General features: G+C 35.2%; 1 protein-coding gene and 1 long non-coding RNA gene across 2 annotated transcripts in view; one reads left to right on the top strand and one right to left on the bottom strand.

Moving 5' to 3' along the window:
- The first annotated feature begins 2506 nt into the window (after positions 1 to 2506).
- The window catches only part of LOC125273602 (ubiquinol-cytochrome-c reductase complex assembly factor 1), a 27331-nt gene continuing 2985 nt past the window's right edge, over positions 2507 to 26852 (top strand). The window contains exons 1-8 of the mRNA XM_048199118.1: positions 2507 to 2733; positions 3186 to 3296; positions 4360 to 4467; positions 7161 to 7233; positions 7578 to 7635; positions 9570 to 9678; positions 20832 to 20909; positions 21097 to 21210. Coding sequence (XP_048055075.1) covers positions 2659 to 2733; positions 3186 to 3296; positions 4360 to 4467; positions 7161 to 7233; positions 7578 to 7635; positions 9570 to 9678; positions 20832 to 20909; positions 21097 to 21210 — 726 coding nt within the window. The 5' untranslated portion in view covers positions 2507 to 2658. The remainder of the gene's footprint in view (positions 2734 to 3185; positions 3297 to 4359; positions 4468 to 7160; positions 7234 to 7577; positions 7636 to 9569; positions 9679 to 20831; positions 20910 to 21096; positions 21211 to 26852) is intronic.
- The window catches only part of LOC125273603, a 17241-nt gene continuing 15090 nt past the window's right edge, over positions 24702 to 26852 (bottom strand). Inside the window, exon 3 of the long non-coding RNA XR_007186107.1 lies at positions 24702 to 25194. This is a non-coding gene — a long non-coding RNA (uncharacterized LOC125273603). The remainder of the gene's footprint in view (positions 25195 to 26852) is intronic.

The raw sequence follows: 26852 nt of genomic DNA, 5'->3' as shown, positions 1-26852 counted from the left end.
AGAAAGAAAAATATACTGACCCCAAACTTTTGAACAGTAGTATATATTGTTACAAAAGATTTAATTTATATAAATGCTGCTCTTTTTTAACTTTTTATTCATCAAAGAATCCTGAAAAAAGTAGCATGTTATAAAAAATATATATTAAGCAGCACAACATTTGTAATAAATCAGCATATTAGAATGATTTCTGAAGGATCATGTGACACTGAAGACTGGAGTAATGATGCTGAAAATTCTGCAGTGCATCACAGACATAAATTATATTTTAAAGTATATTAAATTAGAAAACCATTATTTTAAATTGTAGTAATATTTTACAATATTACTGTTTTTTTCTGTATTTTTGATCAAATTAATGCAGCCTTGATGAGTAGAAGAGACTTCTTTCGAAAACATTAAAAATAGTAATGTTTCCAAACTTTTGAATGTGTGTATATATATATATACACACTCACCCCTCCCTCTCAAAGCACATAGAGAATCTACGGTGGCCGACACAGGACAAAGATGTCGTCGTCTGAGACGGAAGAGAGTAGCGAGTCAAGCAATGAGGTTTCTTTACAAAGATAAATCAAGAAATTATATTTACTTAATTATTCAGTAAAACGATATGTTATTGCCAATATTATTGTTAAGATGCAAGTTGCCTATAAAAACACCAACGAAGAAGAAGTAGAACGACATAGTGATGACGAAATGCTCTGTAGAACAGTTTGTCCGTTTAGGGCTACTGTAGAAACATGGTGGCGCAAAAAGGCAACTTCCATGTAAGACCCATGGTGTATGTAGATAGAAATGGCTCATTCTAAGGTAATAAAAACATAATGGTTCATTAGGTAAGGTCTTTATACACCACTGAAAACACTGTTATGTATATTATATTATATTGCATTTCTGTCAATAGATCCTCCTAAATATTACACAGAGACTCAGAGGTGCCAATTCATGTGTGAAAATGATTCTTCATGCTCCCTCCCAATCATTTTGAGCCTGATGAATCTTGACATTGTCATCCTGGAATATGGCCATGATGTGTCTTCCTACATGTTTTTTTTAAGAATCCATCAATTAAGGTTAGAATAAATATTGCAAACATAACATGCTAGAAAGTATATGCAGTATATATATATATATATATATATATATATATATATATATATTTTGAGAAATCATAAATGTAAGATTAAGTTGCAGTTGTGAGATACAAAGTAACATTTTTAGAAAAAAAAGTCACATTGTGAGAAATAAAGTTCCAAATGTAAGAAATTAAAGGGTTAGTTCACCTAAAAATGACATTTCTGTCATTAATTACTCACTCTCATGCCGTTCCACATCCGTACGACCTTTGTTCATCTTCAGAACACAAATTAAGATATTTTTGATATTTTAACTACACTTTGTAAGTGTAGTTAGCTGGTCTTTTATTAAAATATTTGTTACCTGCTGTGACTTTTTTTCCAAGGTAGGACAGTCCAGCAACAAAAGTGGTGGAAACAGAAAACTAAATTGATTTATTGGATTCTGTTAATTTGCGTTACCAGAGGTGTAAAGTAATTGAGTACATGTAATTAGTTACTGTGTACTTAAGTATCTTTTTGGCTACTTTTTGTAGTTGTACTGAGTATCATAGATATTAGCAACTTTTACTCTCTACTTGACTACATTTTTGAGCAAGTAAATGTAATGCAATTACAAATTACATTTTTCATGGCACCTAACTTTTTCTGCAGCAGTTTTTTTCTGATATAAAGAAGCGATATCGCCATCTAAGGGCATTGAAGGTACTATATCTTGTGCGTTTTGCCTTTACTCGCCCAAAACTTGTCAACAAGGATACTTTACGTAAATGTGAGTGCATTAGCAGGTAGTTTATCGCAGGTGTTTTATTTATTAGATGAGGAAATAACTGCAGTTGGTGATGAGGATCAAACCAGCACATACAGTATACTTTGACTATTTAATGTTACTTAACATTGTTTAATTTATCCACTATATTGACAAGATCGTATTGAAGGATATTGGTTTACTTTTGGCCTTTCTGTGCACTTGAGCTCAACTGAGACTTGAGAGTTTGTAGACGTTTAAAAGGTTGTTGTGCCGACCTTGCTTCATTGCAACATTAGGTTGTTCAGTTTTATTTTGATTTTAGAAAATAAACTTGATTTCTTATCTTGCAAATCAATTGTTTCTTATTTTCACCGGCATGTCTCTCAGGTGTTGAGGACTAGTGCATCTCCGAGCCTACATTCAGCATGAATAAAATACTTAAAGTAGGCTATCTGATTTTAACAGTACTTAAGACTTTTACTCAAGTCGTATTGGAATTGGTTACTTGTAACTTGTAGTGGAGTCATTTTCGATGCAAGGTATCAGTACTTTTACTCAACTATGGTTTTCAGGTACTCTTTACACCTCCTGCCAACTAATTTACAAACCCTCACATGGATCCTCCATCAGCGGAACTATAATCCACTGCGCTGAATTCCACAGCTCTGATTTCCACACGGACCGCTTTAAGGGCGGGACAGAATCTTTGACATTGCAGTAAAAGGGGAGGGACAAAAACAAACAGTTACAAAACGTGTTAGAATATCAATCTCTGATTCCTGCTTTATAGTTACAGTAATACTCTATTATTGTGACTTTAGCAGAATCATGTATCGGCGACCGCTGCAGTCCGCCGTCAGACAGTTATTAAACGCTTCAGCATCGAGATCTGTCCTCGGAAAGGTAATTTATAGAAACAAATATATATATAAAAAGACAATAACATCACTTAAGTGGTTTATATTAGTGTCCTTTAAAACTTTGTCTTCATCTACATACTAAGACTGACATTATAATGTTGTTTGGAGTTATTATTTAAACTGTGGGTCTGACATAACCTACTTCTACTACACCAGACGAGGCACTATGTATAAATATTGTAAATATAAGTAATATATGTGTAAAATAATATATATTTAAGCACATCTTGTAATTATTATTATCATCAATGCATTGTGCCATCATTCTTTCAAACCTGATTCATAAACTAAGTATGCAGTGTTCCAGTTTATAACATTTGCAAACATTTACTCCTCCTGATCAGTTGGTTTATTAGTCAATTTAGGGATAAGCAGTAGTCAAAACCTCTTTCTTTCAAGCTAGATTGAAAATGTTAAGATATTTTTGCTTCCTAGGTCATTGAGCAAGATGTGTGTCAGTCCAGGGCTTTGGTGGCTTGCCGGATAACATCGGATGCTTGCTTCCCCAATCACTCGCAATGTCGAGCTCTTCACAGCACAAGTGAGGTCTGTGTCACGTTTTACAATCTCAGTTTACAGTTCTTTCTCAGGCTAAGAAATCCAGTTTCAAATCAGCTAAAGGGATCAATTCTGATCTCTGAACTTTTTTTAAGCAATAGAATCTAAAAATCATACCTAGGTGGGATAATAAAACAAAGTAGCCTACATAATTTTACATAATTACAGTAATTTAAGCATAGTCCCAGAAAAAAATGCATGTTTGAGTTGTTTTAACTTAAAGCAACCTGCACTGGCATTTCTTAAAATATGTCAGTGCCATTGTTTTGCCTCAAGATGCATGCACTAATGTTTTTTTTCTAAGGCACATTTATAAAAGCTACTAATTTAAGTCCTAATTGAACTAAGGCATAATCCTGGCTTAATCTAAGCCCTGTCTGAGAAACTAGGACATACTGTTTCTTTATTAGTACTATTTTCCGTATTTTAGAATGATAGTTAAGTCATCAAAACTATGGAATCACACAAATGGAAGTAATATGGGAATTATGTTGTTTTTTTTTTGTTTTGTTTTTTTAAAGATGTATAGACAGAGTTGATATTTTTCTACAAACATTTGACTGCTATATGTTGGCAATAATCATTTCCTCCCTATATGAGCCCAAAGGGCAGGTGCTGATTATAGTCTACTAAACTTCTACTAGTTTACTAGTATTCCCAATCATAGCAGTAAAACATAAAATTCCTGTGAGAAATCCATTGGGGAAGGTTTTATTGCGTCCAGAGTGGTGGCTTGAGGGAATTAGCCGAATATTTTCACTGCAGTGCCTCCATAAAGATTCCCTGGGTTGAGTTGAGATTTACAGGGAAATTGTGAAAGTCTGATCTTAAACGGGAACTGTTGATGGATTTGGCACAATAATGGCTATTTGTCAATATTAAAACACAAAAACCCTAGAGATCCTTCAAAATGCAATTTAATTTGGTCTTGTAGCTGAGAAAGTATTGTTTTGCATTGTCTTTATGCAGTCACTTTGCCAGATGCCCGTGTGTTTATGTCAATGTTTTATATAGCTCTAATGTCAGATGTGTTTCCGTGTTTTGTTTCAAGCTGCGTACTGTTAAAGAGACCCCACAGACTACAGATGAAGAGGTGGGGGCCTTCACCAAACTGATTGAGGCCATGGGCTTCACTGGACCCCTCAAATACAACAAATGGGTAAATAAATCTCCTCATTTAGTGTTATCAAACAGTGTTCTTTTAAACAGTCCCCTTTTGATATTTCATCATTTGTTCAAAGTTTTCCATAAAATTTGATGTGTAAATTTCACAGAACTTAGTACACATGCACCGATGTATCGGGCGGCCAGTTTTTGATCAGTTTAAAACCATCAGCATATCAGTTATAGCATGAAAAAGGCTGATATAACAAACTGCGAGGTCACTGAGTTGTATAATGTGTTTCTATTTATTAAAGAGATACAGTCAAATATGAGTTAATCTTGTTAATAAGAAATATTTGATGGAAAAAATAACTTCTGAAAGTTATTTTGTCTTATTTGTATTTGTGATGGTCTTATAATGCTGGCCTGTTGAATGTTAAATAGATCCAATCCATGTTCCATGAAAATTATTTGATCATTTAATGCAGCAATAAACTAGCTAATATACCTTAATGTATATGTATGTGTATTTGAACTTACCTAATTTAAAACATGATCAAAACAGAAATCTATTAATGACAAAAGTTCAAATAAGTGATCAACTGACAAATATCAATATCTGAATCAGCCAATAGTTGTTTGTTAAAATCGGTATTGGTCAAAAATAATCAACGGGGCATCCCTAGAACATGTGTCCAGGTTATATTTCACGGCAAAATCAAGAGAGAGAAATACATTTTTATTTTGCTTAAAGATAATTATCAACATTTTTTGCATTTTGCCCCCTTTATTTTCTTATTACAGCAATCCCAAAAATCTTGATTGTATTACTGGAATGTGGAACAAATTAATTATATGTTACTTAAATTGTAAAGTACACTTTAAAAAGTAATTCAGGGACCTGTTACAACAATTTAAATAAATGCATGGTTGCAAGTTAAAAATTCTAATTTATTGTTTTAATTAATTAACCATTTAAGTTGCAAACATTATTTTGTTGAGTTCTGTTGACATAATAATGTTGATCATTACATCAACTTAATCTCGTCTGTAATTTAATCTCAAATTTCTGTTAATTAGCTTCTTTTTTTTTTTTTTTTTTTTTTTATAAAAAGGTTGTATTAACTTAGGCAAGGCAAGGCAATTTTATTTGTATAGCACATTTCATACACAATGGTAATTCAAAGTGCTTTACATAAAGAAGAAGAATAAAAATAGAACACAAGGAATATAAATAACAGTAAAAAAAGAATTTTGCTATGTAGATGGATGAGCTAGGGATCTAAACGGATCTGTCCATCAGAACAGATCTAAATGGATCTTCCTCACACGACAGGACTGCTACCTGTCAAGGCACTTCAAACTATAATAATGATATAATAAACTATGATAAACAAAGTTTCAATCTCCCCTTTTGCCAAGACACCTCAAACTGAGCCATACAACCCTAATCCCCTTTCCAGAGATATCTTATCTATGCAACGCAGTTCAAATTCCCCCTTTGGAAAGTGTCCGGACTGTAATCCAGAGATATCTTAACCATGCACCACAACTTAATGGAATTGTCTTGATAACTTCAGAAATTAGGCAGTGGATTTCTAGTTCACAACATGATTTGCATAGGACTGGATAAGGAGAATAAATGTTGAAATTAAGTGTTAGTTTATTTGTTTTTAGTGAAGGGAAAGACCCGTTTGTGTTTAATGCTGTTATGTTTGACATTTAAAAGAGTTTCTGTAATGTTGACGTTTTTGTGGTTGCCATTGTGCTGAAGAGTAGATACATGAAGCTAAACACTACATTGACTCTATAAGCAATGACTGCACTAATGCCAGTGACTAGTAATATCTTACTTGTTCATTAAATATAGATGTTAAATAAGTTATGTTAGCATGTGTTATGATAGCTGTTGATTTGAAATGGATTAATTAGTTCCAGGGCTACAATTCTGGAAACGACCTTTTTTTTTTTTTCTTTGAGTAATCAACTTAAAAATGTGTGTTTATGCTACAAATTAAGTTCCTCTAACTCAGCGTAGTTTGTTGGTTCAACGTAAATTAACTCAAAGTTGTAATTACTCCAACACATTATTTTTTTAGAGTGTATTTGTATGCTGATGTAATAAAAACAAAATGCATTATTTTATTCCAGTAATGAGAGTAATATAACAAGATTCATCATTTAGAATAATGATTTGTATTAGAAAAATACTGGAAATTGTGGTTAATTTTTAGGGTTAATTAATAGGGTTAATTTTTAAATTAAAATATGCAAAAATAGGCATATTTTTATGATATATAATTTTCATTTTGGGGTTAAATATGAACATGTTTTCTTGAGAATAATCATCAACCAGATTTTTCACACATTCAGTTGAATTTAGTAGTTTACTGTCACCGTCTTTGGTTGCATTTCCCGTAATCCCTCAACGACTCAACAGTGAAGTGGACACTATGGAGTTTTGCTGCTGGAACGATGACTTCATCTCGTACCGCTACCTGTTTTGTGTTTTCAAAAGCAGGGGCCACACTTTGTGAAATCCGAGATGACCTTCCACGTTAGAGTCATCAGCATCACGGCTGTCTAAAACTTCAGCATGTCTGCTTTATTTTGGGGCGCATGTTCGGCTCGGTAGACCGGACTGAAAATGTGACGTCTTGGCCAATTTCATCAGTTTCTGCTTTTGATCACACTGGGTTGAGTGGCTTTTTGATCATGTGTGTCACAAATGTCTCTGTTCTTTTGCAGAAAATTAAGATAGCTGCCTTGCGGATGTACACATGCTGTGTAGAAAGAATCAACTATGACGAATTTTTTGAAAGTAAGTATTTTTGAGTCTGAATCTTTTCGTTTTTTTGCACTCAGACCGTATTATGGCCTTACGAGTCTTATGTCATGCTCATTTAAATTTTTTGAAGAGCTCCTAAACACCCCTCGCTTTATCCGAAATGTTGAAATGAGCGTAAAGGGACCTTTTCAGCAGCACCTGAAAGATTTATGTGGCACTTTACAGCTGTGTTATGTTGTTTTCTTTAGCTGAGGAAAAAACAGGTGTAAACCCAATAGCGGTTTTGGAATCGGAGCCCAAGTTTGCATTGGTTTGGCTACATGTTGTGTTTTCTTGTTCCCCCTTATGATGTCCTCTACTCCCTCTCTTTCTCCCAGAGTGCTCTCTCCCCGACACGCTCAACTCCTGGTTCTTGGTGGCACAGCTCCACGTTTGGTGAGTTTTTGGACACAGTTTTGGTTAGAACTGCGACATTGCGTCATGCAAATTCCAAATCCTTGATTGGTTATTCATGTCATTGAGCTGATTAATATTCATCTACTAGGTGAATTGCAAATGGTGTTTCACTAGACCTATTCATTCTGAAGAGTGCAAACATACTTGCATACCAACTTGAGATTTAGTAACACAAAAAAGCAAGCAAATCAAGTCTTATTTTTTTTTATTTTTTTTACCAGATTCCAATTTATTTTATGTGTGTTTGTGCTTTTACACCGATTCTAGTCTTTAAAGATTATAATACCTTTTATCCTTTTTTCTCTGCAATTTTTCCTAATTTTTAAGTTTGCCAGAATGTCTTAATTTAGCCAAATCCAGTTTGTTTTTTGTTTTTTGTTAACTTTATCTTTTGCCTTGGCTTATTTGAGTAGTATGGAAGCTTGAAATAAATAATGAAATAAAAAATAAAAAAGGTAATTGGGACTTTTTCTTACAATTCTGACTTTTTTTTTTTTCTCGCAATAGCGAGTTTATATCTCACAATTCTTTTTTTCTCAGAATTGCGAGATATAAACTTACAATTGCAAGTTGTAAAGTCAGAATTGCGAGTTATAAAGTCAGAATTGTGTGATATAGACTTGCAATTGCAAGGAAAAAAGTCAGAATTGCTATTTTATGTCTGACTTTATATCACACATTTCTGACTTTATAACTCGCAATTGTGAGTTTAAATCTCGCAATTCTAAAAAAAAAAAAGTCAGAACTGCGAGATGCAAACTCGCAATTGTGAGCAAAAAAAGTCAGAATTGTGAGATAAAGTCACAATTACCTTTTTTTTATTTTATTTTTTTTTTTATTTAGTGGCGGAAACAAGCTTCCATAGATTAGTAACCTAAAAGTAGTGTAGATTTTTAGTATTTCTTAAAAATTTTGTCATTCTACATTTGTTTAAAAATGTTCCAAAATCCTAAAACTTTATTTCCGGGTTTTCAGTTAGATTTTGAATCTCAGATATTCAGTGTGGGTGTTATTACTAATGTCTTTTGAAGTATTTAATTAATCTTTTAGTAACACTTTCTCGCTATTATCTAGTTTATTATCATGCATATTACTAGGATATTGGCTGTTTATTAGTACTTAAAAAGCACATATTAATGTCTTATTCTGCATGACCATATTCTACATCCCTTAATCCTACCCAATACCTAAACTACCTTACTAACTATTAATAAGCAGTAATTAGGAGTTTATTGAGGTAAAGTTCATAGTTAATCGTTGGTTAATAGAGAGAATTGGAAACTAAACTAAAGTGTGACCCATCTTTTTAACCCATTATCATCCTCATCAAAGGCACCTATGCTAATGCACCGGTTTGGCTGATCTTATATAAAAAAAGAAAAGAAAAAAGGAATGTGTGACGTCATCAGAACGAGACTTATGATAAATGGTGGTGGTTTGGAGCCAACACTCTGTACACTTCCAGTTAATGGCACTTAGTTTATGTGCGTGCAGCCGTGCATCCGCATTGATGACTGTGTTTGTGCAGAGAAACATGGACTGAGAAAACCCCGAACGGTGCCAGTTGTTCATTCATGCATATGCATGCACTCACACCTTCTTATCACCTACAGTATTCATAAAGCAATGATTCTCAAATGTAAAAATGGGGGAAAACAATGCTAAATCAAGTGCCACAGAAAATAATTTTGATTCTTCCCTCAGTTTGTAAAAAAAAATAGTTTCTGTGGTAATCAACATCAGGCCACAGATGCTGTCTATTTAACCCAGACGTTTCCTTTATGTGAGTGTGTTGTCTGGCTGATCTCTGAAGTTTCCTGGTTACGCAGATCCTGACAGAGCGTGGCGTAACACAGGCATTCAGCTTGTCAGGCTGTCTTGAGTCAGCGTTCTGCTCTGCTCTGCTCTGACAGGATGTGTCTGGTCCGGATGCGGCAGGAAGGCAGAGCTGGGAAGTACATGTGCCGTTACATCGTCCACTCCATGTGGGAGGATGTGGAGCAGAGGAGCAAGATTATGGGAGTAAGAATATATGCATTTCATTCAATTGCCTCCTTTGAAACACCTTGCTATTAGTATTTTGTGCTTTTTGTGTTGGCCATCCACAATAGTGATAGACCGACATCTGTCAGCTTGATTACTTAATAGCCGATATTTGACCATTTTGAGGTTAACGATGACCAATGAAAGTGTCAGTTACAAAATCATGTCAATAGATCTTAAAGGGTTAGTTCACCCAAAAATGAAAATTATGTCATTAATGACTCACCCTCATGTCGTTCCACACCCGTAAGACCTTCGTTCATCTTCAGAACACAAATTAAGATATTTTTGATAAAATCTGATGGCTCAGTGAGGCCTCCATTGCCAGCAAGATAATTAACACTTTCAATGCCCAGAAAGCTACAAAAGACATATTTAAAACAGTTCATGTGACTACAGTGGTTCAACCTTAATGTCCTAATGCGACGAGAATACTTTTTGTGTGCCAAAAAAACTAAATAACGGCTTTATTCATCAATATCTAGTGATGAGTGATTTCAAAACACTGCTTCATGAAGCTTTACCAATCTTTTGTTTTGAATCAGTGCTTCGGAGAGTATCAAACTGTCAAAGTCACATGATTTCAGTAAACGAGGCTTTGTTACGTCATAAGTGTTTCAAAATTTCAATGGTTCACCACTAGGGGGGCGTGACTTTGGCAGTTTGATACACGCTCTGAACCACTGATTCAAAACAAAGCATTTGCAAAGCTTCGAAGCTTCATGAAGCAGTGTTTTGAAATCACTCATCACTAGATATTGTTGAATAAAGTCGTTATTTTGTTTTTTTGGCACACAAAAAATATTCTTGTCGCTTCATAACATTAAGGTTGAACCACTGTAGTCACATGAACTGTTTTAAATATGTCTTTTGTAGCTTTCTGGGCATTGAAAGTGTTAATTATCTTGCTGGCAATGGAGGCCTCACTGAGCCGTCGGATTTTATCAAAAATATCTTAATTTGTGTTCTGAAGATGAACAAAGGTCTTACGGGTATGGAACGACATGAGGGTGAGTAATTAATGACATTATTTTCATTTTTGGGTGAACTAACCCTTTAAACATTTTAATTTATTTTAAAATATTTTTGAGTGTATTTTGAAGAGGACATTTAATTATTCCTTTATATAGATACACTACCATTCAAAAGTTTGAGTCAGTAAGATCATCATATTAGAATGATTTCTGAAGGATCATGTGACTCTGAAGACTGGAGTAATGATGCTGAAAATTCAGCTTTGCCATCTCAGGAATAAATTACATTATTCATATTACAATAGAAAACAGTTATTTTAAATTGTAATAATATTTCACAGTATTACTGTTTTTACTGAATTTTTGATCCAATAAATGCAGCCTTGGTGAGGCTTCTTTCAAAAACATTTAAAAAATGTACCGACCCCAAATGGTTTTGAATGGCAGTGTATGTGAATGCGAATGCATTAGATACAAGATACAGATGTGCATATACAATTTTCAAGCAAAATATGTCACAAAAAACATTATGCATAATAAAACTGTAGTGATTTGGTTAGATCCGCTCTGACGGACAACAAAGTTGAGTAGAGTTATTCCTGGATGGAGCTCTGGATGGAGTTAGTCCAGGAAGATTTGTCTATAAGGGTACTGTTTAAACGCACAGCTACCTGACAAATATAAATATTTTTTACAGTTATCCCTCTTTGTGAGGAAGATTCATTTAGATCCGCTCTGACGGACAACAAAGTTGAGTACAGTTATCCCTCCAGCATTTAGATCTGCTCTGATGGACAACAAAAAACAACAGTTCAGTTGTTTTTACTGTTATTTTTATTTCTTGTGCATTCCATTTTTATTCATATGTATTTGGTTCTTCTTTATGTGAAACACTTTGAATTACCATTGTGTGTGAAATGTGCTATACGATTAAAATTGCCTTTCTTTGCCTTACCTAAAAATGAAGCCTAAAATGATTGTGACACACTTTGGTGGTTGCTAACTGTTTGTGGAGCATATTCATAGTTAATGTGATGAACTACACCTGTCGTTCACCTGCGTGAACTTGAGAATACATCCACTAAAATTCACCAAAACACCAGTTGATTAAGAAAAACAAAAGACTAACTGATGGATGTTAGTAACGAGAAAAGATCCTACATCATTTGTTTCCAGATGCCATTTAGTTTGATATATCTAATGCAATGGCATTCAGACTATTTCACTTGCCAAATACTGTTTGAAATCGGAGCCTATCAGCTCTAGGTCTCATGAATCAAGTACTAAGTTCTGCTTTTCAAACAACATATATTTCTCCCCCAAATATTTTAGCATGTGACATGGCTGATGATCAGGTCTGTTGTTTGGATATGTTGAAAAATGTTGAAATTATAATGATATACAGTGAAATACTGCCTGACTCACACACACACACACACACACACACACACACACACACACCCCTCAGACTTTAGGATGTAATTACTATGCTCTACAGACTGTGGAGGCATTTTGAGCTGAGCGCTGTCCAGCGGAGTAGCAAAAGGTGTTTAAATCTCTGCGAGGTCAGTAAAGATGACATGCTTCTGCTGCGCCGAGTGTGTGCATATATGTGTGTGTGTTTGAGAGGAAGCCAACGCAAGGCGCCTTAGGGGAACTGCTGTCAGAAAGGGTGGGAACAAGACTTCAGCCCAGCTGTGAAAACAGAAATCTCTCTCTCTCTTTCCCCACACTTCTCTTTGTTGACACCCCCCCCCCCACACACACACACACACACACACACTTACACACCATCTCTTCTACCTTCTGTCTTAATCTTAAAGGTAGGACTGAAATAGTATTCCCAGATCTGTGCTTTTTGGTCCAGATCTGCTCTATATCGATATAGCATATTATAGCACTTAACATATAGCAGTGGCCCGGCCTATAGATCATGTATTGCATAACCCTGTAAACTAGTTAACATGAACTAGATCAAACCAGCTGCGGCTAATCAGTCATCACAACCTTATGGATATGCCAGCGCATGCGAGGGCTGGATGCGAGCCAGCCGTCGACAGAATTTGTTTGAGTGTCAGTTAGAGTATTAGCAGTTTTGAGTCGTCGAGTAGTTTATTTATCCGAGGGAACAGCTCTTAGGTTTTATGGCTTAGACTTGAGGATAGAGACAGCTTTGTTTTCAGTGAAAGATCCAAATAAAAACCTTACATTTAAATTGTCTACAGTAACAAAGTTCTGTCTTAGCAAACTAGTTGTTGTACTTTGTTTAGTTTTGTTGTGGTACATTGCATGGTTGGTTTGTTGAGCTTTTTATTTGATGTCAACTCAGGGTTAGTAAGGGTAGTCAACCCTGGGTAGTCATGTTACTGACTAATTTGTGAGGTCGACTAGTTTATATAGACTTAAAAAAAAATTTTTTAGTGCTTCATGAGCTTATAAGTTGTTAGACAGTTTGCACTAATTTTATATATATATACGTATATGTGTGTGTGTGTGTGTGTGTGTGTTTTAATTGGCCTTTAAATTCATCCATTTTTAAGCAGTTTCTATGGCCATACATGCTAATTTGGACATCTTTGACCAACAATTGCATTGTTTATTTTGTTGTATTATTATTATGTTTTCCTGCCAATTAGCATTTTGTTTTACTGTCTGAAGTAAAAAATAGTCCAACTTTTGGAAAAATGAAAATTCTGAAATCATATCGGACAAATGGAAATTCTGATTAGTCGACTAAATATCCAGCCAACTAATTAACAAGTTGATTAACAACTAATATACAGCTGATGCAATACGCAACATGATGAACACAATGTACATGCAGCTTTATTTATAACTGCTTGTCCATCTGTGAAAATGTTGGCATGTAAAGCTTGTTTGTCTTGAAGCAGTGTTTCCCAACTCTGGTCCTGGTGCGCCAGAAGCGCACTGTACATTTTGTACATCTCCCTAATCAAACACACCTGATTCAACTCATCAGCTTCTTAGTAGCGACTCCAAGACCTGAAATGGATGTGTCAGATTAGGGAAGCATCCAAAACGTGTGCCGTTGAGGATTTTGGAGTCACAGTTTTAAAGCAATAGTTCACCCGAATATGAAAAATCTCATCATTTATGTCATTCCAAAACTGCATGACTTAAATTCTTCTGTGGAGCACAAAAGGAGAGATTTTTATTAATGCACTGGTTGGCTTTTCCCTACAAAAGAATTGGACTGGGGAATTTTTATGCATCAAGTAAGATGCAAAACCACTGTGAAAGTATCATGAAAGAACCATAAACTAGAAATGAGCGTGAGTAAATGATCATAGATCAGAATTATCATTTCTGAGTGAACCATACATTTGGGTTTGAAAATGGACATTATCCCTGGGTTAAGTATATTAGTGTGAAAAGACTTTAATGTGATTGGCCTCTCTTCCCATGGTACTGCGTAAGAAGCCTTTATGAGACTTGTGCGAGAGAAAGATGGTGAGCATCGGAGTAAGTGCACTTAAAAACACTTTAAATGTCTACTTTTGTGAGTGTGTGTGTGTGTATTTAATGAACTCAGCACCTCTCTTATGCCACGCTGTGCAATGACTTTTTCCATAATGTCACTTTTCCCCCTCTCCCAGAGCCCATAAATCAAAAATCTCTATTTTCTCACGAGGACTCTTAATATAATCCTCTCATTTTTCAGGTGCTCTGTTCAGCCAGTAAGATTTTACAAGCTTATTATCAATTTAACATTGGAATTGCAGTGAATATATTAATAATAAGCCTAAAATGTAGGGCCAGATGAAATTTGGGCTCCTAAAATTGCCCCCTAGCTAGGAATGTCATACTCATTTTATGTCATGAACCAAAATGGCAGGGTTATTTTTTTTTTCTTCTTCTTTTATTTGTTAAAAGTTGGTGTACCCATGTAGAGCCCATAAACGTGTTGTTCTAGTAAACGACATGACATGATTTATGAGTAAAATGAAAAGGAGCATGTGGAAAATGTATTAATTGCATTCATAAGCTTCCTTTACATTTCAAAATAGGTAAAAGGAAGGAATAGGTAATGGGTAAAAGGGAAAAGAGATAACCACACATTTCTTTGCTGGGTAAAAATAAAACCTCTTAAAATGAAAACAAAAAAGTATTTGATCTCCCATAAGGTTGCATGGCCGAGACACTTGCTGTTTTTAATATTTTATTAAGTATTTTCAGTATTTAAATATTGAATTCCTTATAAGCTAAAGCAGTGTGTAGGATTTTTTTTTCTTTTTAATGAAATGATTTTGTTTTTCTAAATAAAATGTTCAGACATTTTCTGACACACATGGCATCCTTTCCTCCAAATGGCCCGTTTATGCATATATTCCTAGAGTTGCAATTGGCTCATAAGCAAGCACTTAAACATGTTCAGTCATCAATTATGTTAAACTCTGCTGATCAGAACTCATTCACATATTATATGAAATTAAATGTGTGTGAAATGGAAAAGGCGTTTGACTTTTGACTTGTCACTTCGCCCAGCAGCTCGCTTCCAACATGTGTATGAAGCAGAGGCGACCCTTGCAATTCGGAGGCCCATTGCAAAGAAACCGGCAGAGCCCCGCTCATGCAATGCGACTGCAATAACTTTATTATCTCTGTTAGATTTAACGGTTATCTCATATTTCACTCTTAATAGTTTATTTCTAATCACACTCTATCTACCACTATCCACACATTCTACTGTGGATTTGTTTGGAACAATTTTCGTTGGAAAAATAGAGTAAAAGCAACAATATTCTAATAATATACGTCTCCTAATATTAACTACTTGTTTATTGAACTGTTGTATAAAATCAGTATCACATTTGCAAACATGCTGATATTCGGTAAAACGGCATTCTTTCTTGTGTGGTGTTACTTAACTATATCCGGTCACAAATATTAAAAATAAGAAGTCATACATGGACAGTATGAAGTTGCCTATAGTTTTTTGGAGCATGTAAGTTGGTGCGACGTGATTTTGAATGAGATGGGAGTTTAATCGTGGTGTGGTGCGCATTTTGGCTAAAGGTACGTTCGGGACTGAAGACATTTGACCCCTCAGGCCTGGCAGCGGCCATCGAGTGGCACCGTGCAAAAGTGACCTCATTTTCCATCACAGTCTCTCTTTCACTTGCGTTCTTGTTCTTCTGCAGAGTAAATTGGTTAACATTACACGTGCATTAGCAAGGCAACATATACCCTGCTTGTTTATTTTTTTGCTTGTATTTTTAGTTATACAGTGACCCCAGTGACATTCATACATTTTTAACTATAGCTTAAAGTGGAAAAAATGAAACCAAAAATGACAATTCTCATCATTTACTCACCCTCATGTCATTCCAAACCCGCAAGACTTTTGTTCATCTTTGGGAATATGAATGAATATGTTTGCTTGATGTGCGAGAACCAATGAGGTTCATTCTTGTGTGTTATGCAGCACGTTTGAACTGAATGAGGTTTGTTCTCGCATCAAGCAATACAGTTGAGCCTCTATTTGTGTTCGCTGATCAATGTTTATATGTGAATAAAAGCCTGAATTCAATCTGTTCATCATATAAAGTGATTGAGTCCCTTCAGAAAATTTAGACTAAACTGCTCAATTCATATGGATTAGTTTTACGATATCTTTATGAACTTTTTGAAGCGTCAAAGTGTCAGTTGCGTAGACTGTCAATGGAGGAACGGAAATCCCTCAGATTTCATTAAAATATCTTCATTAATGTTCCAGAGATGAACAAAAGTCTTAAAGGTGCCCTAGAATTACAAATTGAATTTATCTTGGCATAGTTAAATAACAAGAGTTCAGTACATGGAAATGACATACAGTGAGTCTCAAACTCCATTGTTTCCTCCTTCTTATATAAATCTCATTTGTTTAAAAGACCTCCGAAGAACAGGCAAATCTCAACATAACACTGACTGTTACGTAACAGTCGGGATCATTAATATGTACGCCCCCAATATTTGCATATGCCAGCCCATGTTCAAGGCATTAGACAAGGGCAGGCAGTAACGTCTGGATGTGCACAGCTGAATCATCAGACTAGGTAAGCAAGCAAGGAAAACAGCGAAAAATGGCAGATGGAGCAATAATAACTGACATGATCCATGATAACATGATATTTGTAGTGATATTTGTAAACTGTCTTTCTAAATGTTTCGTTAGCATGTTGCTAATGTACTGTTAAATGTGGTTAAAGTTACCATTGTTTCTTACTGTATTCACGGAGACAAGAGCCGCCGCTATTTTCATTTTTAAACACTTGCAGTCTGTATAATGCATAAACACAACTTCATTTTTTTATAAATCTCTCCAACAGTGTAGCATTAGCCGTTAGCCACGGATCACAGCCTCAAATTCATTCAGAATCAAATGTAAACAATATAACATATTGTATACAATACTCACATAATCCGACGCATGCATGACGAACACTTTGTAAAGATCCATTTGAGGGTTATATTAGCTATGTAAACTTTGTTTATGCACTGTTTAAGGCAAGCGCGAGCTCCGGGGGCGGAGAGCGCGCGATTTAAAGGGGCCGCAACCTGAATCGGCGCATTTCTAATTATGCCCCAAAATAGGCAGTTAAAAAAATGTATTAAAAAAAATCTATGGGGTATTTTGAGCTGAAACTTCACAGACACATTCAGGGGACACCTTAGACTTATATTACATCTTGTGAAAAAAACATTCGATGGCACCTTTTAAAGGTTTGGAATGACATGAGAGTGAGTAAATGATGATTTTTAGGTGAACTAAGCTTTTGACCTGCTAACCAAGCATCATTTTGTTGATGGTTTCTTTTTCAGCAATGACATGCTGATTTAGCTCCGCCCACTTGAAATCTCATTGGTCCAGTATCCTGTTCCATATAGCTTTATTTTAAACATCAAATATGTTCTGATTGACTGTTTTAGTGTCGTGTTTTGCAGCAATTTCATGTTCAGTATGGACAGACAAATCACTTTGTCATATTACAACTGTTTATTTATTCAGTTACTTGTACCTTATTTACAGATACTATGCCTAAACAAAATAAATATTAACATTTATAGATGGATAAATTGATACTAACTTGATACTTAGTACCTCGCAGTGACTAACTTGGCAAAACACCCTTCATTTATTGGCCTGGAAAGAAAGTAATGTTGTTTCAAATCTGTATGAAAAAAAAAGTTTTTCATTGTTTTGTCCGTGCAATGAAAGCCATTGGGGTCCAATGTTTTTTTTGGACCCCAGCGTTCTTCAAAATCTTTTATTTTCCACAAAATAAAGAAAGTCAAACAGGTTTGGAATGACATGAGAGTGAGTAAATGATGACAGAATTGTCATTTTGGGTAAACTATTTCTTTTAAGTTACTACATAATGAAGTGATAATGGAATAACCCTAACAGCTTGTATTTGCTGTGAGCACCGGCTCTGTGAAGACGGGCACGTGTGCATACACTCTGACCTGATGTGGAAGTCTGTTTTCACAGGTCAGAAGCGAGGAGGTATTTCCCTTTGTGCCCGAACACGTTATTTTTTAAGCTGTGAAAAATCGTGTGTAAACTGAGCGTAATCAGTGCGTCTGGCAGGTCCGTAACAGGTCCATCCTGTTGGATCGGGATACAGTTACATCGCTGGAAATGGAAGGACCCCCACTCACTCAATCCTCACAACGGTTAGGTTACTTCGCCTAATTGTGCTAAAATACTTGTCATTTGTGCCATGTTAGACCAACCCCCCTTGAACTTTACCTCTAGTACACACACTCACGAGTGTGCCGGGGCGTGTGTGTGATTCTGGGAGTTTTTCTAAGCCGCAGTAATAACAGTGAAGTGAGATATGACACTAATTTGGTGGTATAGGAGCGGGATTCTGCCTCTCAAGCAGTTTTTGGACCCTCTGCCTGATTAGTGTGAGGGATTAAATATCCCAGCCTGGTTTTACCAACCTGCGTCACAACATGGGAAAGGAGGGTTGAGGGATGAAGATGGATGAACGGGAGGAGAACACTGGGAGGGAAAAATTTAAGACTGGAAGCACATGAGAAGAGAAAAGAAACACTCAAGTATGCAAAGTAGTGTGTTGCGAGCATGCAGTCCCCATTGTGTTTACTTATGTCTTGCTTTACTGTGGTGGTTACAAACATCAATCGTTGATCCGTTATGACAGTGGTTAACATATATATAGTGGTTCGTATATAAATGAATTGAGCTGAATGACACAATTGTCTTCTAAAGAGCTCCCTAACATCTGAAATTGAAGTTTCATAATTGATTAATTTTGTGACCTCAACACTATTATTTTCCTGTTATTACTGTGAAGTTGCTTAGAAACAATCTGTATTGTAAAGATCTGTTTTGTATTTGCAAACAGCGATGACATTTTTGTTGGCAGAACCTACATGGTGGCAGAAATGACAGTTTACACAGATTAAGAGAATAAAAAAAGTTAATTTCGAGTGTATATCTCACAATTCTGACTTTTTTTCTCGCAAATCCGAGTTTATATCTCACAATTCTTAGAAGGAAAAACAGAATTGTGAGATATACTTGTTATTCTGTCCTTTTTTTACCTCAAAATTGCGAGTTTGTATCCCACAATTCTGAATTTTTGTGATACAGACTCACAATTGTGAGTTATAAAGTCTGAACTGGGAGATTTGAAATAAAAAAGTTTATAGGCTATGTTTATGTAAAGTGCAAGTGATGTAACTGTGATGTCTGCTTCAAATTGGTCTATAAAGCACTTTATAAATAAATGTGACTTCTCTTGTTCATTAATTAATTTGGTGACTCTATAAGTTACCTTATTACTCAACCGGTGTCTGCTTTTGACTATTTCAGTGAATATCTGAACCATTCGTTCAAAAAGAGTCTTTTGAATTAATTGTTTTGCAGAGAATTGCTTAGAATCAACGTTCGCATACTTGCGTAGAATGTTTCGGGCTGTAGGCATGAACACAAAGGAGAGCGAGCGTGCAGAGAAGACGGGGAGGGTAGAAGAGTTAAAGCACAGCCAGATGAGATTGATTATTTGCAGGTCTGCGTAATTATGCACAGGTGCTTTTCTGCCCCGTGCGTAAACGAACACACACACACACACAAAGTGACCTGACACACTCCAAGCATGCAGAAAACCTGACATACAAGACTTAAGAATAAACACACTTGTTTTGAAAATCTCCCCACCCAAAACCTCCCAAGGGTTGGTGTCTGTGGCTGTTGTGTGTATGTGTGTTTAGATTCATTTGGAGCGAAGCACCTGGTCAGGCCCCTCACTTCAGATCCAGTCCTGCTTTTGTTTTCGGGCGTAAGATTGTTGCATTGTACTCCACATGTTGGGTATTTACTGCCAAGGACAATTCCAGCTCTGACTGAACGCATAACTGTGATCTCAGTATTAGGCAGAGACTCAAATAGCTTCATCACCTGTTAGCGACTAAATGATGCTTCACAAATTAGAAAAGAAAGAATCTCCACTCATGCTTTTTTTTTTTTTTTTTTTTTTTTTGGCTCAAGGTATGATGTGATTGTATTTTTCTGTGGCCGGTTGTTGGATCCAAAATGATCTGTTAATGGCTAATTTAATGGCAAAATATTTTATTTTATTTTAGTTCTTATGACCAAAAATAAAATAGTCTCTAGTTACCTTTAAGCACCCTTAAGTTACCTTTACTTTTAAGCATCTAAATTATGCTTCACAAATTAAACAAAAGTCACAGTAAAGAAATTCATTTTTATTTATTTTATTTTTTGCTCAAGATATGATGTTATTTATAGTTTTAAATCACTGGTTTCAGGGTCCAAAATTATTTATTTATTTATTTATTATTATTTTTGACTATTATTTAACTTTTTTTCCTTGACAGGATTATTGACCAGTACCCATAAGATCAAAATGGGCATATTGTAAATTATGATTAATCATCCTGGCATTATTTTATTTTTATTTTATTTTATTTTATTTTATTTTATTTTATTTTATTTTATTTTATTTTATTTTATTTTTTAATGTTTTTTTTTATTGTTTTTATTTATTTATTTATTTTATTTTATATTTTTTTTTATTATTTTATTTTATTCACTCTGTCATTAGTTATGGTGAATTAATCTGAATATTGTGATTTGCTTACTGTCTTACTTTACTTTTATCACAGATTGATGCCATTCAGAGAAAGGAGAGCATGAAGGTGATGACGGAGACATTCTACGCTGCGCTTTTTGGTTATGACGAGGTAAGCTGTTGAACATTATCATCAGTACTCATCAGTTTTGCATATTGTAACTTATTCTGCCCTAGAACCGCCCGTTATTGTTATTACAGACTATTTACTTGCCAATCAAGAACTGTCAAGAGTTAACAGTAACGTTTAGTGGGTGCTCGTGTAAACGCTTCTCATGTGTCTCTACTGTATGTTTTAGGGAATTCTGTCAGACGATTGCGTTCTTGCGGCGGCGCTCTGGAGGAACATGTTTAACAGACAGTGTGAAGACCCCAGACAGCTCGAGATGATGGTTGAATATGTTCGCAAACAGGTCAGTGTGTGTCTTTTGCACATGTCTGTGTGTGTGGATGGTCAGAGGCCAGTTCTCTACTCCTGTGCAAACAGAGACATGTGTATATACAGCACCGGCTTCCTCACACACATAAACGCATTCGAGTGCTGCGCGTCACCCACTCCGTCACTCAAATCAACTGGCACCGTGTTTAACAAGCAAACGCCCCCATCTCCACCCCATAATGTGACATTCATTGAGTTGGAGGTCAGCATTTACTGTGTGCTGGCGGAGAGCTTTCCCTTCCTTTTCACCCCTTCATGAGCCCCTCTTCATGATCAACAACATGAATGCTAGAGCAGCACAATGAAAACATAATCAAGAGTACAATCTTGACTGCTGTGATGAACTAATCATGAAATGTGTCAGTTACTGCACTCCATTTTGGTCTACCGTTCACAACATTTTATTTTCTGCACAATTCATTGTATTGAATTGATACAGATTTCCTGATTTTCAGATTCACAAAGGGGTGCTTCTCAAACTGAAGGCTGTGTCCTAGTGAGGCTGTGTCCTTTTTAGTCCAGTCCAGTCGGAGGCTTGTAGGATAGAGTCCTCCTCAGCACTGAACGCTAAAATTAAATGCATGGCTACGTCACACGTGTTCCCGCCCCCACGGCCACGGCATGAAAATACGATTAAAGGGGTCCTATTATGCCCTTTTTCATAATCTTGATTTTGTTTTAGGGTTGTACTAGAATAGGTTTTCATGCTTGATTGTTCAAAAAAAAAAAACATTATTTTTCACATATTTTACATGATTGCAGCTCCTCTCTTCCCAGTCTGGCTCAAATGCCCCTCCTTCAGAAATATAAAATATTTCTGGGGTTTTGTTGAAGAAAAGGAGTTTTTGAATAATAATGAAAGTAGTATTATAATACCATAATATCATTTAAGTTGACTGCATTCCAGAAAATAACTTTTTGAATGGAAAGTGCTGAGATCCCATACTACAAAAGTGGACAAACATGTTTCCACTGTTCAAAACTATTAAAAAGTTTTGGGTACGTTTTTTAAAATAAATTAATTACTTTTATTCCGCAAATATATTAAATTGATCAAAAGTGACAGTTAAGACATTTATAATCTTACAAAAAACTTTCTAATGATAAAATAATGCTTAAAAAATGACAAAACGGTTTCCACAAAAATATTAGACAGCACAACTGTTTCAGCATTGATGTTAATAAGAAATGTTTTAAATCAGCATATTAGAATGATTTCTGAAGGGTCATGTGATTCTGAAGACTGGAGTAATGATGCTGAAAATTAAATAATGAGAAATAAGCCTGAAAAAATGTGAAACAATCTTTGTTTTGAATGGTAGTTTATGTAAATAATGAATGAATATATATATATATATATATATATATATATATATATACAGTACAGTCCAAAAGTTTGGAACCACTAAGATTTTTAATGTTTTTAAAAGAAGTTTCGTCTGCTCACCAAGGCTACATTTATTTAATTAAAAATACAGTAAAAACAGTAATATTGTGAAATATTATTACAATTTAAAATAACTGTTTTCTATTTGAATATATTTCACAAAGTAATTTATTCCTGTGATGCAAAGCTGAATTTTCAGCATCATTACTCCAGTCTTCAGTGTCACATGATCCTTCAGAAATCTTTCTAATATGCTGATCTGCTGCTCAAGAAACATTTTAATGTGTACAATTGTACAAAATATTTGTGTACAATATTTTTTTTCAGGATTATTTGATGAATAGAAAGTTCAAAAGAACAGTGTTTATCTGAAATCTAATCTTTTGTAACATTATAAATGTCTTTACTGCCACTTTTGAACGATTTAATGCATCCTTGCTGAATAAAAGTATTCATTTCTTTAATTTCTTTTCAAAAAAATAAAAATAAAAATTCTTACTGACCCCAAACTTTTGAACGGTAGTGTATAATGCTACAGAAGCTTTGTATTTCAGATAAATGCTGTTCTTTTGAACTTTCTATTCATCAAGGAATCCTGAAAAAAAAAGTACACAACTGTTTTCAACATTGAAAATAATCATAAATGTTTATTGAGCAGCAGATCAGCATATTAGAATGATTTCTGAAGGATCATGTGACACTGAAGACTGGAGTAACGATGCTGAAAATTCAGCTTTGCATCACAGGAATAAATTACTTTGTCAAATATATTTAAATAGTACACAGTTATTTTAAATTGTAATAATATTTCACAATATTACTGTTTTTTACTGTATTTTTAATTAAATAAATGTAGCCTTGGTGAGCAGACAAAACTTCTTTTAAAAACATTAAAAATCTTAGTGGTTCCAAACTTTTGGACTGTACTGTGTAAATATATATATATATATATATATATATATATATATATATATATATATATATATATATATATATATATATATATATATATATATATATATATATATATATATATATATATATATATATATATATATATATATATATATATATATATATATATTGTAATATATAATTGCACAGTATTTGTCAAAATAATCACCATATGATTTTTTTTAATCAAGTCGTGCAGCTCTACCTCTGACACTCATATTGGGAAACACACATCTTAAACAATTATTCATGCCAAATCCTTTGTAATTCAAGAATTTGCAAAGTTTATACAGTTTTTACCACGTCACGTTCATAGACAAGCGTGTTCACTGCTGTGAATCTTTGATTGATTCCTCCGGTGCACACCTTACCCTCTGGCGAGAGTGGCATGACAACGCGGATCTAAACACAAACAGGAACTGTTGACCTGCCAGTGTTGTCACGCCAGTGTGTGTCAGTAGTTTGCGTTACACCAGCAACAGTTCTTGACATGAAACAGAGCAGATTGAACTGTTTTGGTCATATTCGGAAAAAACTGTTTTGCTTTTCAGATTTATATGTTTAATGGGTAACACTTTACAAGGTTCAAAATTAGCTATTATGAACTAAAAATGCACAACTATTTTTTACAACATTTAGTAATCAAGGCTAATGTTCATTCATAAATATATATATATATATATATACACAGTATATACACATACACTCAAGGTATGAAGTGATTGTACTTTGGCTGGTTGCAAGGTCCAAAATGAACTGTTAATGGCTTTAGTTAATTTATGAAAGCCACAGCAGAACTGCAACACAACGTTTCATGAACGAATTCAAATGAATCGTGAGAGTGAATGATTCAATGACACATTCATAATACAACCACTTGCTTTGTTATGCAGAGTACAAATTTAGCCCTAATTTTCATTTGCAGACAAATGCCTGAAATCGGAGGCAAATCAGTGCTTGTTCACGAGTGAGAATCAACGATGCGTCGCCGACGTCCGTGAGATATTTGGCATGCTAAATATCTGGACCTGTCTGCGATTCAAAATCCTGCTGTGTGAAATGTGTTCTGACTGAAAATTACATTGGTGAAGACCTACAGCCAATGAGAGAACAGGATACAGGGCAGCGGGAAGTTGGGGAGGAGTTAGAGTTTTTCTTTTTTTTCCCCCTTTATTTTTCTTTTTTTGCACGTGTGTGTCATCAAACAGTTGTCCATGTTTACTATGGACAAGGTTTTCATCAGTCTGATCAGCCTTTGGGATTTACTTTGTCTGTAATGATTGTATATTGTCTTTCACATATGATCTACTTCCAGTAACTGATAACTGAAAAAAAAAAAAAACAGGCAATATTGGTGCATCCCTAATAAATTCCTCAGGTTTCCACCCTTGCACTTTTCCTCAGCACGTTTATCCATCAATTCATGATTATCTGGAACAAAGTCCGACTGAAGACCCCATCGTCCGGTCTCCATCATTCAGCAAAACACACAATGAGTGTTCTCCATCACTGCCGAGGCCATGAGCTCATTACAGGTGCGGGCAGGAATTTATTACAGACGAGAGTGTTTGCGAGAGGTGTGCGTTATACGCCACCGAGCTGGTGCCTGCAGGCATTCTGCGAAAAAGAAAGAAAAACAACAAATAAGCGTCATCCGAGTGTCAGGGGCCTGCTTAGCTCTGGATGGAGGGAGAAGCAGAAGGAGCGAGCGAGAAGGTGAAACGAAAAGAAAACAGTCACAGGTGCAGCACATGAAGCATGGCAGCGACTGATGACACAGCGCAGAGAGGGACACCGTCGTCATGGCTACAGCGGCCTCTCCTGATGAAGTCACACGCGGCTGGATGTGTGTGCGCTCGCATATGTGCGCTGGTGCTTGACTGCATCGTTATTCAACTCTAATTGCTCTCGACAAACACCCGCTAGCTCTGACATCATTGTGTGTGTGTGTGTTTGAGTTTTTAAACTCCTGCGGCATTAAGAATGGTCCACTGGCTCATTTAAAGTGTGGCAACTTTTTTCCAAGCTCAGATGTGGATACGTCTAAGTTTGGAAATGAAATGGACGACATATTTCACCCCCCAAAAATCTGACATTATTTACTCAACCTCATGTCATTCCAAACCCTCATCGCTTCCTTTATTTGGTGAAACACAAAAGGAGATGTTTTGAAAAATTGTTTATAATGCCATTTTTATCTCGCAAGATTAAAATGTGACGATATTTCTTGTCGTGGTGAAAAGCTGTCTCACGATATTGCCGCGATGGAGCGTGAGGGTGAAATTAGGATAGAATATACCACTGGTACGTTCAGAAAAAAACAACAACATTTAATTCATTTGGGTAACAGTCGCTTTAATCCCATCCAGCTTATCCAATACGAGCTATGGAGTCATACGTAGTGCAGCAGGAATCGGAGTTCACTGATCACGTGACGAGAGCAAGTGACGAGATGACTGACGAGACCATGGCGGAGGATTTGTTGCACAACAGAGACTAAAAGCATTTGACAAATGTCTTATCTTGTAGCATGTGTGCTCAGCACTACTGCTCCCTATTCACAGAGTACGAGAGAAGTAAAACGTTTCTATGATCAATTTGTGGAAAGGAGTTCAGTTAGGAGGTCAAATGTTGAAGAAGCTTATAAATCATGTACCGTAAGGTCTGAAGCGACATGTGAAATCATACAGGAGAGAAGTCAGTCAGTTGAGTTTGTGGCAAAACTTTTCTCAGTGCTTGAGTATTGTTGTCTTTTACTGCATATGATAATTCATACTCAGAAAGTAGAACTGAAATGTACGGAAGAGGATTAGGGCCAAGCAATAATAAAAAAATAAAACCATCTCGAGATTAAAGTTGTTAAATTTCGAGAAAAAAGTCGAGATAAAATGTTGAAAATAAACTCATTAAATTACGAGAAAAAAGTTGTTAAATTACGAGAACAAACTCGTTAAATTATGAGAAAAATGACATAAAATTTCGAGAAAAAAGTTGAGATAAAATGTTGAGAATAAAGTCATTAAATTACGAGAAAAAAGTCGTTAAATTACGAGAACAAATTCGTTAAATTATGAGAAAAATGACATTAAATTTCGAGAAAAAAGTCGAGATAAAATGTTGAGAATAAACATTAAATTACGAGAAAAAACTCGTTAAATTTCAAGAAAAAAGTCTAGATAAAATGTTGAAAATAAACTCATTAAATTACGAGAAAAAAACTTGTTAAATTTCGAGAAAAAAGTTGAGATAAAATGTTGAGAATAAAGTCATTAAAT

Source organism: Megalobrama amblycephala, linkage group LG8, assembly GCF_018812025.1.
Source record: "Megalobrama amblycephala isolate DHTTF-2021 linkage group LG8, ASM1881202v1, whole genome shotgun sequence".
In the NCBI taxonomy this organism is placed as follows: domain Eukaryota; kingdom Metazoa; phylum Chordata; class Actinopteri; order Cypriniformes; family Xenocyprididae; genus Megalobrama; species Megalobrama amblycephala.
The sequence above is the reverse complement of the archived record's forward strand: the minus strand, read 5'-3'. Positions and strand labels throughout refer to the sequence as shown.